Consider the following 15,030-nt stretch of genomic DNA (forward strand, 5'->3'; position numbering starts at 1 on the left):
GTGTTCCACCTTGTATTTAGCTGTGATGCTCTAGATATGTCTACACTGTAATTAAGAACCTGTGCTGGCAGGGTGCCAGCTGACTCTGGCTCACAAAGCTTGGGCTAATGGGCTGTTTAATTGCAGTGTAGACTTTTGGGTTCAGGGTGGAGCTGGGGACCCAGCGAGGTGGGAGCATCCCAGAGCTTGGGCTAAAGCCTGAATGTTTACACTGCAATTAAACAGCCCCTTAGCCTGAGTCCCAGAAGCCCGAGTCAGCTGGCCTGGGCCAGCTTCAGGTGTCTAATTGTAGTGCAAACATATCCCACTGAGTACTTTTTCCAGACCTGAAGAAGAGCTCTGTGTAAGCTTGAAAGCTTGTCTCTTTGACCAGCAGAAGTTGGTTCAATAAGATTGAAACTTTCTTTAGTATTTGGGAGCTTTTCTAGACTACATACACATTTCTCAGGAGCAAATCACTTTTCCATATCTCTATTACCTAAATCATACTGAAGACACTTTATGTGCATATTCTGCCTCTGTGTAAACTTTAAAATTACCACTAAACTTTGTCAGATAACTTGTTTAAACTGAAACAAATTGGGTCATTCCAGTATTAATTTGAGGCTATTACCTTCTGATGCGCTCATCAGAAACAGAACTCTGGCCTTGGGGGAGCTGAAGTGCAGTGAAAGTGTGTGTAAGAAAGTCAGTGTCCCTCCAAAGCTATGACATGCCTGGGCCAGAAAGAGCTGTTTTGGGTGCAGAGAGGACTCAATGATCTGAAGGATACAAAGAATAGATACATCTTGCTGCTTGCCACTACAGCTTCCTCATATTGACAAAGAGATGTATCTGAGTTCACAAATACTATAGAACATAAGTAGATTCTCATAGGATTTGTATTCTCTCAGGGAAAAATCAGTCTTAAGGAGTATCTGTCTATGCATGTGAGTGCACATACACACACACAATGTATTCCTTCTTTCCATGTTGCAATCCATGATACAAATGGTTCTGGTTGCGATTCTGCTCCCAGCAGCCAGCTCCAGCAGTAAACCATATTCCCTGGAGAGTTCTACCCAGCAAGCCCCTTGCTTGTGGGCAATTTCTTGGGATCTGACTGAACTGAAAAATAAATAAAGCCAAGGTTAAGAAACTTTAAATGATTATGTATTTTGCCACAATCCTTGTTGTTTAAGGTCAAGCAACTGCAGATTAAACATAATTACCCTTGAAGTTCTGCTAAAGGAGAAATGGTCACTATAAAATACATTCTTTTACTATACATCAAGGGAGAGCTGCTTTAGGTAATTGCACATTCTTTGTTTTTATTCTTGCAAATAAAAGAGAAGCATAATCCTGAAGCATCGAATTAGCATGATGTGTACACCCAGTGTCTTTAGTTCACAACCAAATGTTGATGTAAATGCGGAGGTTTGAACAGAAAATTAAAGGCTTTCAGTGTCTTACTGTTGGAGTGTGTCAGTGAATCACTGCCATTGGTGATTAAAGAAGAAATACCTGGAGAGGTAAAATTGGATTCAAGTTCTTAGACTTTAGTGTGATACACTAGATGTGTGGTTTACTTCTGCACTGATTGTTCTCTTCTTAGTGGGCAGTTGTCAGTAAGATTGATTAGATTGCTTCACAACTGGTAATGTGTAGGTAGATGGCTTTTACTAAAAAGCATAGTCCTCGGTGTGCCAGTCACATTCTCACATAACATGGACTGTAGCAATAGAGCTTGCTTTAATTGTGACACTTCACAGTCTAACTTGGCAATCAACTCTAACATGCTTTTTAGGCAAGTAAAATGTTTTGTTTGAGTTTTTAAGTGTAAGCCTTGATCATTTAACAAGGGAAAGGCAAGGAAAACAAAGAGAGAGAGAGAGAGAGAGAGAGAGAGAGAGAGAACATGAATCATCACCTGATCCACATTGACGAGGTTTATTTTATTCTAAATAAACCAAGCTATCTGTCTATATCAAAGAAGAAAATTAAGCCACGATACAATATAATTTGATGTTTTCTACTGTCTTTCATGTGAATGCTGTTTCAGAAAGCTTTAGAGTTCAATAATATATTTGTACCGTTGAATAATGTATAATAGCACAGTGAAAGATGTTAAGAGAAACAGGGGGAAAAATAGGTCACATCCTCAGCTGGCATAAATTTGTAGCTCCACTGATGTCATTGAACTCAGTGTTGCTATACCGATTTACACCCATCAAAAGCTGGCCTGGTATGTTTACAGTTGAGATTTGAAAAGAGAGTCATACTCTTTGAGGCAAAGAAGGTTGTTCCAGATGGTAGGCACAACGGGGGAGATGCACCTGTAGTGGCCAGATGTAAGAAATGACATAACTGAGTCTAGTGCAGCTGTTAGATATGCAAAGGAGATGAAGAATGGAGCAAAGAGACAAGGGATATGAGATAGGTTAGAGCAAGCCTCTAGAGAGGATTAAAGAACATGAAGAGCAATTTTGAACTAGATCTTGAAATGAATGTCCTGATAAAGAAGAAGGGAGTCAACAAAGGCCTGACACCACAAACAGCAAGTTAATGGCTTTCAGAGACTGCTGATGCCTAATTTAAATTGTGATAATTGACTCTGAAATCAAGAGTCAAAAGCAGAAAACTAGCTGTGCAACTCACTAAACAGCAAACATCTAGCTATTTAAAAGCAGTAGCCTCTGCTCCTAAATAGAATTAGCGAGATATCAAAAACTGGATCAAACAATTCAGGTAATATGAAGCATGTATATTCTAAAATGTACCCAATTAAGGACATCTCTTTTACCTGGTAGCTCTTTAAAATAAGTCTAGCACAGAATGGAGACATTTGTCTCTAATATCTGAGGTGAAAAGTTCTGTGCAGATCAAGTATTGATATTTATGAACAATAACACTCTGGATGTATTAAGTTCTAATTGACTGTAGTGAATTATCTATTGAGAAAAAGACATAGAAAGCATGTATGTCTCGCATTGACTTATGACAAAAAATATAACCTCCTGGGGTTTGTGCAATTTTATATACTGTGCAAATGGTTGAAAACTGTCCTGCTTTTGCCATAATCATGTCTATTGTAATGATGTGCACCATGTTATAGCAAGATAATAGTCCTTTATTGCCTCACTAAATAACTTAGACAATAAATAGCCTAATATTTTCACTAGTAAAATAAAAAAGTCCTGGCTCAATACAGTTTTCTGTGATTTAACAAGCTGATCTTAATTTTGGCATTTGTGATGACCAGGGAGGCAACTGCTCACTAGTCCTTTCAGCTAAAGATCCAGATCCAGATTAATCCTTTGTGTAATTCTTTTGGCTACAGTAGTATTACACCAGAAATGACTATGGCAGTGATGAAATGACAGAAGCCAGTAGCCAGTGCAAAATTAAAAAAAAAATTATACCTGGCAAGTCCAGTCAGCTGTATTAGTACTTGAAAACTGAGGGAATATTGAGTGGAATAAGGGGTACTCCAATCTTTTTTAAAAAAATAATAGTGACGTCAGTGGGAGTTTGCTGGAAAGAATCTCAAGGACAGGTCCTAAGATTGTTATAATTAAGATTTTTATAAGTGATGTTGAATACAATTTACCTAATGAAAGGTAGTTTCAGATGCCTAAATAGGTTGTCAGTGTTACTTTAAAGGCTTGGATTGCTCTTTATTTCTTGACCTTTACAAAAGTGTGCTATGTTGAGTAGTGCAGTGCACTGACCTTCTTGAACCAAGCTGTAAAATTAATAAGCTAGATAAGAGGACAAAGCAATCTAGGATAGTGGTAGGTTTGTTTTTGTTTGGCAACAACTGGAGTCATCCCTGTGCTGAACTCCGAAAGTCCCTAAGGAGTTTGGCAATCACTTATACTGCATTCTGTAGGCCAGTGGAAATTCTGTGACCCATCCTTCCATTTTTGTCAGAAGCAAATGTTCAATTTGGCAAAGAACTATCACACTTTTTTTGTTGACAACGGAGTATATGGATCCCAGAAGAATCCTATTTGAGTTAGACTGTCCCCTATAGTCTGGAAAGTGGTGCTGGACTGAATTATTGCCTGGAATTATCTATATTTCTCTTTATGTTTGAATCTTAAAAGAAAATAGAACATTGTCTGTCTGAGCCATGATTCCACTGAATATTTGCAAATTACCACAGGATTCAGTCATCATCATCATAGTATTTAGCCCTTATGTTGTAGTTATTATTATGGAAAAGGATTGTTTTCCCTTTCTATTATAACAGAAATTTATAGAAATTGTTGCAGTAGAGTCACCTTTCACCATTCCTCAATGTTTTGACTGAATTTCTTCATACTCATTTTTTTAAACTCTGTTAAAGTTAAAATATAGTTGGAATTTTGTAAATTGTATCTCTTGGCAGCTTGACGCTACAGACTAAGTCCAAGCAAAAGGAGATTAGAGCTAAGTAAAGTCCTCTCTAAAATGCATGACTGTGATTTACAAGATATGCTTTAGTGTACCAGCTGAAATCCTAGCTTTATTAGCTACCCTAAAACTTTATAAGCTTTGCCTGTAAAGGTATGTCCAAACTTTGCTAAATGTGAGGCTCCCATTGGGAAACTGCTGGAAGCCTGAGGACCTCACTGAGCCTGCAATCCAACAAAGCACTTAAGTACGCACTTAATTCCATCTTTGTTTAGCAAAGCACTTTAAGCACTTGCTTAACCTGATGTGGTTTGCTTAATCTGAACCTACGCCTGAATTGATACCCATTAAAGTCAATGGACCAATTTCTGGGAAAGCTAATGGAAGTTGGCTCAGGCCTGTAGCGTAAATACAGTATTTTTCTAAGATTTATTTTTACTACTAAATTCAGATAAACAATCTGAAATATCTTGCTTGTGAGGCAAAATGGCAAGGTGGGAAAATTCCATCCAGCAAATGTGGCAAAAGATATTAGAAATACAGCAATTCCAAACCATTGCTGCTTGTTTGCTTCTTCTTCTTCTTCTTCTTCTTCTTCTTCTTCTTCAATAACTGATCTCTGAGATATTGTCTGTGTTATGAGGGTTTTATAGAAAATTTGGGGATGACGAAAAGCCATTTGGCCTGTTGAGACTTATCGTTACATCATTTGTCCCAGAAGAGCACCTAGTCATTCTTAGATTGATGATGCCTCAGAAATCTTGCCCGCAAAACTATTCTAAGCATTTATTACTGTCAGAGTGAAAAAGTGCTTCCTAAAGTCTGTTTTGAGGATGTTTTTCCTTAACTTTTACTTACAATAAGCTTTCTTGTCTTAGTGTTGTGCTATAATGAAAAAGTAACTGAAGCTGACATTCTCTGCACTGGCTTTCAGAACATATGCTTCAATTAGGTCTTCCTAGATACTTGTTTCTCTCAGTTATCATTTCATTTTTTTTTCCTTTTGCCTGTTCTCATACTGGAATTTAAGCAATTAATCCTAAAAATTGTTTTGCTGCCCTTCCTTAAGTGTCGTAATATATTTTACAGTATAAAGTGGCTAACGCTGAAAATAGTAGTCTAGTGTCAAACAAGCATAGTGAAACTGTAATGTATAATAGTATTGCACGAGCGATGACACAGATAGAAATTAGAAGGATTTTTAATAGAACTATTTCCAGCCAACCATAATTTTTTCAGAAGAAAACCTTGCATACTGAGAAATCTATTTGAGTAATTTTTGTTAGGTTAACTTCCTCCTATAAATCTGGGATTAACAGGAGAACATAAGACTAGCCATATTGGGTCAGACCAATGGTCCACATAGTCCAGTATCACAGGTTTCAGAGTAGCAGCCGTGTTATGCTGTCTTCTGACAGTGGCCAGTGCCAGATGCTTCAGAGGGAGTAAACAGAAAAGGCCAGTTATCGAGTGATCCATCCCCTATCATCCAGTCCAAGCTTCTACCAGTAAGAGGTTTAGGAACGCCCAGGGCAGGGGGTTGCATCCCTGACCATCTTGGCTAATAGCCATTGATGGACCTATTCTCCATGAAATTATTTAATTATTTTTTGAATTCCGTATACTTTTCATCTTCACAATATCCCCTGCCAATGAGTTCCTCAAGTTGACTGTGCACCATGTGAAGTATTATTCCAATATTTTTGTTTTAAACCTGCTGTCTATTAATTTCATTATGTGGCTCTTGGTTTGTGTGTCATGTAGAGTATGGGGGTAAATAACAGTTCCTTATTCACTTTCTCCACACCATTCATGATTTTATAGGCCTGTATCATATCACCCCTCATTTGCCACTTTTCCAAGCTGAACAATCCCACTGTCTTTAACCTCTCCTCATACGGAAGCTGATCCATACTCTTAATCAGTTTTGTTGCCCTTCTCTATACGTTTCCCAATTCTAGTATATCTTTTTTGAGATGGAATGATCAGAACTGCATGCAATATTCAAGGTGTGGGCATACCATGGATTTATATGGTGGCATTATGATACTTTCTGTTTTATTATCCATCCTTTTCCTAATGGGTTCGTAACTCTTCATTAGCTTGCTTGACTGATGCTGTAGATGGAGCAGATGTTTCTGAGGATTATCCACGATGACTCCAAGATCCCTTTTTTGACTGTTAATAGCTATTTTAGCCCCCAATATTTTCTGTGTACAATTGGAGTTATGTTTTCCAATGTGCATTACTTTGCAATTATAAACATTGAATTACATCTGCCATTTTGTTGCCCAGTTGCCCAGTTTGTGAAATCCCTTTGTAACTCTTCGCAGTCAGCTTTGAACTTAACTACCTGAGTAAATTTGTATCATCTGCAAACTTTGCCACCTCACTGTTGTCCAGATCTTTTATAAATATGGTGAACAGCACTAGGCCCAGTACAGACCCCACTATTTACCTTTCTCCATTGTGAAAACTGATCATTTATTCCTACCAGTTACTGATGCATGAGAGGGCATTCCCTCTTATGCCATGATTCATTATTTGCTGATGAACCTTTAGTGAGGGACCTTGTCAAAGACTTTCTGAAAGTCCAAAAACACTATATCTACTAGATCACCCTTGTCCACATTTATTGACCCCCTCAAAGAATTTGAATGGATTGGTGAGGCATGATTTCCCTTTACAAATGCCAAATTGATTATTTCCCAATATATTGTGGTCTTCTATGTGTCTGATAATTCTGTTCTTTCCTATCATTTCAACTAATTTGCCTGGCACTGAAGTCACCTCTAGTGACTTTTAAAAAAGTTGGTATTATATTAACAATCCTCCAGTCATCTGGAACAGAGGCTGATTTAAGGAATAGGTTACATATCACAGTTAGTAGTAGTCTGTGGTAGGTGCTTTAGTATTACCTCCCACCCCCAAGAATGTTAAATTTAATTGCATTATGGTTGCTATTACCAAGTGGTTCTGCTATATTCAGAGTTTGTACCAGATCCTGTGCACTACTTAAGTCTGAAGTAAGAAATGCCTCTCCTCTTGTGGATTCCAGGACCAGATCTCCAAAAAGCAGTCATTAATGGTGTCTAGAAATTGTATCTCAGCATTCTGTCCTGAAGTGGCAATTGCCCAGTCAATATGTGGATAGTTGAAATCCCCCATTATTATTGAGTTTTCTGTTTTTGTAGCCTCTTTTATCTCCCTGATCATTTCACAGTCACCATCAGTATCCTAGTCAGGTGGTCATTAGCATATTATTATTGCTATTCAAAAATAGAATTTCTATCCATAGAGAATTTATGGTTCAGTTTGATTCATTTAAGATTTTTACTATATTTGACTCTATTCTTTCTTTCATATACAGTGCCACTCCCCCACCAACATGATGTACGGTGTCATTCCTATATTTATAAACCTGATATTTTGTTTAACGTCTTTATTAATGATCTGGACAATGGGATAGATTGCACCCTCAGCAAGTTCGCAGATGACACTAAACAGGGAGAAGTATCATAGAATCATAGAATCATAGAATATCAGGGTTGGAAGGGACCCCAGAAGGTCATCTAGTCCAACCCCCTGCTCAAAGCAGGACCAAGTCCCAGTTAAATCATCCCAGCCAGGGCTTTGTCAAGCCTGACCTTAAAAACCTCTAAGGAAGGAGATTCTACCACCTCCCTAGGTAACGCATTCCAGTGTTTCACCACCCTCTTAGTGAAAAAGTTTTTCCTAATATCCAATCTAAACCTCCCCCATTGCAACTTGAGACCATTACTCCTCGTTCTGTCATCTGCTACCATTGAGAACAGTCTAGAGCCATCCTCTTTGAAACCCCCTTTCAGGTAGTTGAAAGCAGCTATCAAATCCCCCCTCATTCTTCTCTTCTGCAGACTAAACAATCCCAGCTCCCTCAGCCTCTCCTCATAAGTCATGTGCTCTAGACCCCTAATCATTTTCGTTGCCCTTCGTTGTACTCTTTCCAATTTATCCACATCCTTCCTGTAGTGTGGGGCCCAAAACTGGACACAGTACTCCAGATGAGGCCTCACCAGTGTCGAATAGAGGGGAACGATCACGTCCCTCGATCTGCTCGCTATGCCCCTACTTATACATCCCAAAATGCCATTGGCCTTCTTGGCAACAAGGGCACACTGCTGACTCATATCCAGCTTCTCGTCCACTGTCACCCCTAGGTCCTTTTCCGCAGAACTGCTGCCGAGCCATTCGGTCCCTAGTCTGTAGCGGTGCATTGGATTCTTCCATCCTAAGTGCAGGACCCTGCACTTATCCTTATTGAACCTCATTAGATTTCTTTTGGCCCAATCCTCCAATTTGTCTAGGTCCTTCTGTATCCTATCCCTCCCCTCCAGCGTATCTACCACTCCTCCCAGTTTAGTATCATCCGCAAATTTGCTGAGAGTGCAATCCACCATCCTCCAGATCATTTATGAAGATATTGAACAAAACGGGCCCCAGGACCGACCCCTGGGGCACTCCACTTGACACCGGCTGCCAACTAGACATGGAGCCATTGATCACTACCCTTGAGCCCGACAATCTAGCCAGCTTTCTACCCACCTTATAGTGCATTCATCCAGCCCATACTTCCTTAACTTGCTGACAAGAATGCTGTGGGAGACCGTGTCAAAAGCTTTGCTAAAGTCAAGAAACAATACATCCACTGCTTTCCCTTCATCCACAGAACCAGTAATCTCATCATAAAGGCGATTAGATTAGTCAGGCATGACCTTCCCTTGGTGAATCCATGCTGACTGTTCCTGATCACTTTCCTCTCCTCTAAGTGCTTCAGGATTGATTCTTTGAGGACCTGCTCCATGATTTTTCCAGGGACTGAGGTGAGGCTGACTGGCCTGTTTCCCAGGATCCTCCTTCTTCCCTTTTTTAAAGATGGGCACTACATTAGCCTTTTTCCAGTCATCCGGGACTTCCCCCGTTCGCCACGAGTTTTCAAAGATAATGGCCAAGGGCTCTGCAATCACAGCCGCCAATTCCTTCAGCACCTCGGATGCAATTCGTCCGGCCCCATGGACTTGTGCACGTCCAGCTTTTCTAAATAGTCCCTAACCACCTCTATCTCTACAGAGGGCTGGCCATCTCTTCCCCGTTTTGTGTTGCCCAGCACAGCAGTCTGGGAGCTGATCTTGTTAGTGAAACAGAGGCAAAAAAGCATTGAGTACATTAGCTTTTTCCACATCCTCTGTCACTAGCTTGCCTCCCTCATTCAGTAAGGGGCCCACACTTTCCTTGGCTTTCTTCTTGTTGCCAACATACCTGAAGAAACCCTTCTTGTTACTCTTGACATCTCTTGCTAGCTGCAGCTCCAGGTGCGATTTGGCCCTCCTGATATCTTTCCTACATGCCCGAGCAATATTTTTATACTCTTCCCTGGTCATATGTCCAACCTTCCACTTCTTGTAAGCTTCTTTTTTATGTTTAAGATCCGCTAGGATTTCACCATTAAATAAGTAATAAGTAAATAAGCTGGAGGGTAGGGATAGCGTCTAAAGTGACCTAGACAAATTGGAGGATTGGGCCAAAAGAAATCAGATGAGGTTCAACAAGGACAAGTGCAAAGTCTTGCACTTAGGACAGAAGAATCCCATGCACTGCTACAGGCTGGGGACCAACTGGCTAGGCAGCAGTGGTGCAGAAAAGGACCTGGGGATTACAGTGGATGAGGAGCTGGATATGAGTTAGCAGTGTGCCCTTGTTGCCAGGAAGGCTAACGGTATATTGGGCTGCATTAGTAAGGGCATTGCCAGCAGATTGAGGGAAGTGATTATTCCTCTCTATTTGGCATTGGTGAGCCTACATCTGGAGCATTGCGTCCAGTTTTGGGCCCCGCACTACAGAAAGAATGTGGATAAATTGGAGAGAGTTCAGCGGAGGGCAATGAAAATGATCAAGGGGCTGGGACACATGACTTACAAGGAGAGGCTTAGGGAACTGGGCTTGTTTAGTCTTCAGAAGAAAAGAGTGAGGATGGATTTGATAGCAGCCTTCAACTACCTGAAGGGGGGTTCCAAAGAAGATGGAACTCAGTTGTCAGTGGTGGCAGATGGCAGAACAAAGAGCAATGCAGTGGGGGAGATCTAGGTTGGATATTCGGAAACACTATTTCATTGGAGGGTGGTGAAGCACTGGAATGGGTTACCTAGGGTGGTGGTGGAATCTCCATCCTTAGAGGTTCTTAAGGCCCAGCTTGACAAAGCTCTGGCTGGGATGATTTAGTTGGGGGTGGTACTGCTTTGAGCAGGTGATTGGACTAGATGACCTCCTGAGGTCTCTTCCAATCCTAATCTTCTATGATTCTATGATTACCATGTTCAGGGGATACCATCATAGGGCCTAATCACATCAGCCACACTATCAGAGGCTCGTTCACCTGCGCATCTACCAATGTGATATATGCCATCATGTGCCAGCAATGCCCCTCTGCCATGTACATTGGCCAAACTGGACAGTCTCTACGTAAAAGAATGAATGGACACAAATCAGACGTCAAGAATTATAACATTCAAAAACCAGTTGGAGAACACTTCAATCTCTCTGATCACTCGATCCCAGACCTAAGAGTGGCTATACTTCAACAAAAAAGCTTCAAAAACAGACTCCAACGAGAGACTGCTGAATTGGAATTAATTTGCAAACTGGATACAATTAACTTAGGCTTGAATAGAGACTGGGAATGGATGAGTCATAACACAAAGTAAAACTATTTCCCCATGGTATTTCTCCCTCCCACCCCACCCCCCACTGTTCCTCTGATATTCTTATTAACTGCTGGAATTAGCCTACCTTGCTTGTCACCATGAAAGGTTTTCCTCCTTTCCCTCCTCTGCTGCTGGTGATGGCTTATCTTAAGTGATCACTCTCCTTACAGTGTGTATGATAAACCCATTGTTTCATGTTCTCTGTGTGTGTGTGTATATAAATCTCTCCTCTGTTTTTTCCACCAAATGCATCCGATGAAGTGAGCTGTAGCTCACGAAAGCTTATGCTCTAATAAATTTGTTAGTCTCTAAGGTGCCACAAGTACTCCTTTTCTTCATGTCCCATTGATTATCATCATTCCACCAAGACTCTGTGATGCCTATTATATCAATATCCTCATTTAATACCAGGCACTCAAGTTCACCCATCTTAGTATTTAGACTTCTGGCATTTGTATACAACACTTATAAGAACATAAGAACATCCATACTGGGTCAGACCAAAGATCCATCTAGCCCAGTATCCTGTCTTCCAACAGTGGCCAATGTGAGGTGCCCTGGGGGGAATTAACAGAACAGGTAATCATCAAGTGATCCATTCCTTGTCTCTCATTCCCAGCTTTCTGGCAAACAGAGGCTAGGAACACCATCCCTGCCCATCCTGGCTAATAGCAATTGATGGAACTATGTTTCATAAATGTATCTAGTTCCTTTTTGAAACTTTTTATAGTCTTGGAATTCACAACATCCTCTGCAAAGAGTTCCACAGGTTGATTGTGTGTTTTGTGAAGAAATACTTCCTTTTGTTTATTTTAAGACAGCTGCCATTTAATTTCATTTGGTGACCCCCTAGTTCTTGTGTTACGAGAAGAAGTAAATAATACTTCCTTATTTACTTTCTCCATACCAGTAATGGTTTCATAGACCTCAATCATATCCCGCCTTAGTCGTCTCTTTTCCAAGCTGAAAAGTCCCAGTCTTATTAATCTCTCCCCATACAGAAGCCATTCCATACCCCTAATCATCTTTGTTGCCCTTTTCAGAACCTTTTCCAATTCCAATATATCTTTTTTGAGATGAGGTGACCACATCTGCATGCAGTATTCAAGATGTGGGCATACCATGGATTTATATAGAGGCAATATGATATTTTCTGTCTTATTATCTATCCCTTTCCTAATGATTCCCATCATTCTGTTCGCTTTTTTGACTGCCGCTGCACATTGAGAGGATGTTTTCAGAGAACTATCCACAGTGACTCTAAAATCTCTCTCTTGAGTGGTAACAGCTAATTTAGACCCCATCATTTTATATGTGTAGTTTACATGTATGCTTATAAAATTTGTCAATATTTAGCTGTCTGCCTTCATGTGATGAAAGTGAGTGGGACTCGTTTTCATTTGACTGTTTCTCTTCAGATCCTATCTGCACATTATCAACATTTATCTTCTCCTCTGTACTAGGATATAGAGAATCCCCATTAGTAAATCCTCCCCTAAAGGATGTGTCTGTCCAAACCATGTGTTCCTTCACACCTGTCGGCTTTCCTCCAGCCCTTAGTTTAAAAACTTCTGTACGACCTTTTTAAATTTTATATTCCAGCAATCTGGTTCTGTTTTGGTTTAGGTGGAGCTAATCTTTCCTGCATGGGCTGTTCCTTTTACAAAAGTTTTCCCAGTTCCTAATAAACCTAAATCCCTCCTCCAAACACCACTCATTCAGAACCTGCAGTTTTGCCTATCTAACTGGCTCTATATGTGGAATTGGAAGTATTTTGTCTTTAATCTCTTACTTAGTAATTTAAATTTGGCCTCTAGGACCTCTCTCCTACCTTTCCCTATATCACTGGTACCTACATGGTGTTATGACCATTGGCTCCTCTCCTGCATTGTACAATGAAACACCGCTTTCTATGCTGGATGCACTTAGGCAGTGTCTATGTAAGGTTAATATTTTCTTCACAAATTTGTGAATAGTTGCGTCAGTGGGAAAATGAACTAGAGAGAGATGTGACTTATGCTTGAGAAGGATGTTGAATACAACCCATTGTACACCTGCTCCAGTAAAAATATTAGTTTGGTTTCAAAGCTGCACCAGTTCCCAGAGCACTACAGATCAGGTTTGCTTGGCAGGCTGACCTATTCAGAGAGAATGTCTGGGCTGCCATGCAACAGAGATGTGACAGGATGTGTTTTTTCCCCCAGTAATATTAATTCTATATTAACAAGCAAGGTAGGCTAGGTAAGCTACCTTGCTTGTCATGATGAAAGATTTTCCTCCTTTCCCCCGCACCCCACTGCTGGTGATGGCTCATCTTAAGTGATCACTCTCCTTACAGTGTGTATGATAAAACCCATTGTTTCATGTTCTCTGTGTGTGTATATAAATCTCCCCACTGTATTTTCCACCAAATGCATCCGATGAAGTGAGCTGTAGCTCACGAAAGCTTATGCTCAAATAAATTTGTTAGTCTCTAAGGTTGCACAAGTACTCTTTTTCTTTTTTTGAACTAAGATTACCACATTCCAAATCTCCTATCACAAATGTTGATCCTGGTCTCCTTGTTCTCAGTCACTGCAGAGAAGTGAATCATATAGCAGAGTGAACTATCCTCACAGCCCTGGAAATAGTCCTTCAGACCAGGGCTTGCACACCATCACAGAGCCCAATCCAGTTAAAATTGTCAGGCATCATTCAACTGACTGCCCTGAGCTTTGCTTTAGGCCCATTGTAAAGATGGGGTGGGGCAGATCACAGTGATGCTTCCTAGGCTGAATCTGTTCTGTGCAGAGAGGGCTTCAGTCTCCAGGGATGTCCATCTGACACTTTTCAGATTAATAATAAATTCACATGATGGGGAACATACAGATCTGGGTATCTGCAGTCTTGGAAGATGACATGAAATTGATTGTTTGCCAAATATATGATGAGGCTGCTGCCAGACACTCACTCTATAACTTAATACAGGATTCAGAAATATGCAGTGAAGTACTGAGGGCTCAGATCTGGCCTTGATTGTTCACTCAAACTAGGGGCTTTGAAAAGAAACAGACCAAGTGGGTTTTTATTATAAACTCTTCCTAAACAAATGCCTGACAAAGGACTGGTTATGTTAAATTTCCTGGGCTTTCCTACAGAACAACAAATTTAACTAGAATGGACTTGGGTGTTTTATGCACATCTTACTTTTAGACATTGCAAATATATCAGATATTTTAAAATTAGTGCTGTAATTCAATGGAAACGTGGACCCCAAATCTGCTTTTAGCTACCCCATTTGTAAGCCTAAAATAGTTCCATTGTGTTCTACCAGTGTAACTGAGTGGAAGTTGAGCAGTGGTATTTTGCAGTACACACACTCTCCTACATTTTATTTTTAAGCAAAATGGACATCAATTATAAGACTGTCAGCTATTTGGTAAGAATTATCCCCAAATTTTTGCCTCTCCTTTGAATGCACCTTTGCTTTGTTTATTTTTGTTTTTAAGAAATCATTAGATCACTCTTTAAGAGGGACATTTTTTTCCCTTCCTTTTCTCCTCTGAGGGCAAACTCAGCTCCTTTAATATTAATACAAATATGGTTAGACAAATAGGAAAGTTTGTTGTCCTAAACTGACATTGAATGGCTTTTCCATCTCTCAGAAACAGATAAACAAGGATAGAGGCCTCCAACGTGCTAAGAGATGCATTTGTTTGCTTTCCAGGATCAGTGGTTTTGGCGTGTTAGAAACAACAGGGTGATGGATGGATACCCCATGCAGATTACCTACTTCTGGAGGGGTTTGCCTCCAAGTATCGATGCAGTCTATGAAAACAGCGAAGGGAATTTTGTTTTCTTTAAAGGTAAGAAGGGCAAGAAATCTAGGTGACATTTACAGGCCTGCCGACACCCCATAGAAACATTTTAAAAC

General features: G+C 40.3%; 1 protein-coding gene across 3 annotated transcripts in view; it reads left to right on the forward strand.

Annotated features, from left to right (window-relative positions):
- MMP16 (matrix metallopeptidase 16) overlaps positions 1-15,030 on the forward strand; it is a 265,584-nt gene that overhangs the window by 224,371 nt on the left and 26,183 nt on the right. For all 3 annotated transcript variants that reach the window (XM_038392264.2, XM_038392266.2, XM_038392268.2), the window contains one exon: positions 14,824-14,962. In XM_038392264.2, coding sequence (XP_038248192.1) covers positions 14,824-14,962 — 139 coding nt within the window. The remainder of the gene's footprint in view (positions 1-14,823; positions 14,963-15,030) is intronic.

This window comes from Dermochelys coriacea, chromosome 2 (assembly GCF_009764565.3).
Source record: "Dermochelys coriacea isolate rDerCor1 chromosome 2, rDerCor1.pri.v4, whole genome shotgun sequence".
Classification (NCBI taxonomy): Eukaryota; Metazoa; Chordata; order Testudines; family Dermochelyidae; genus Dermochelys; species Dermochelys coriacea.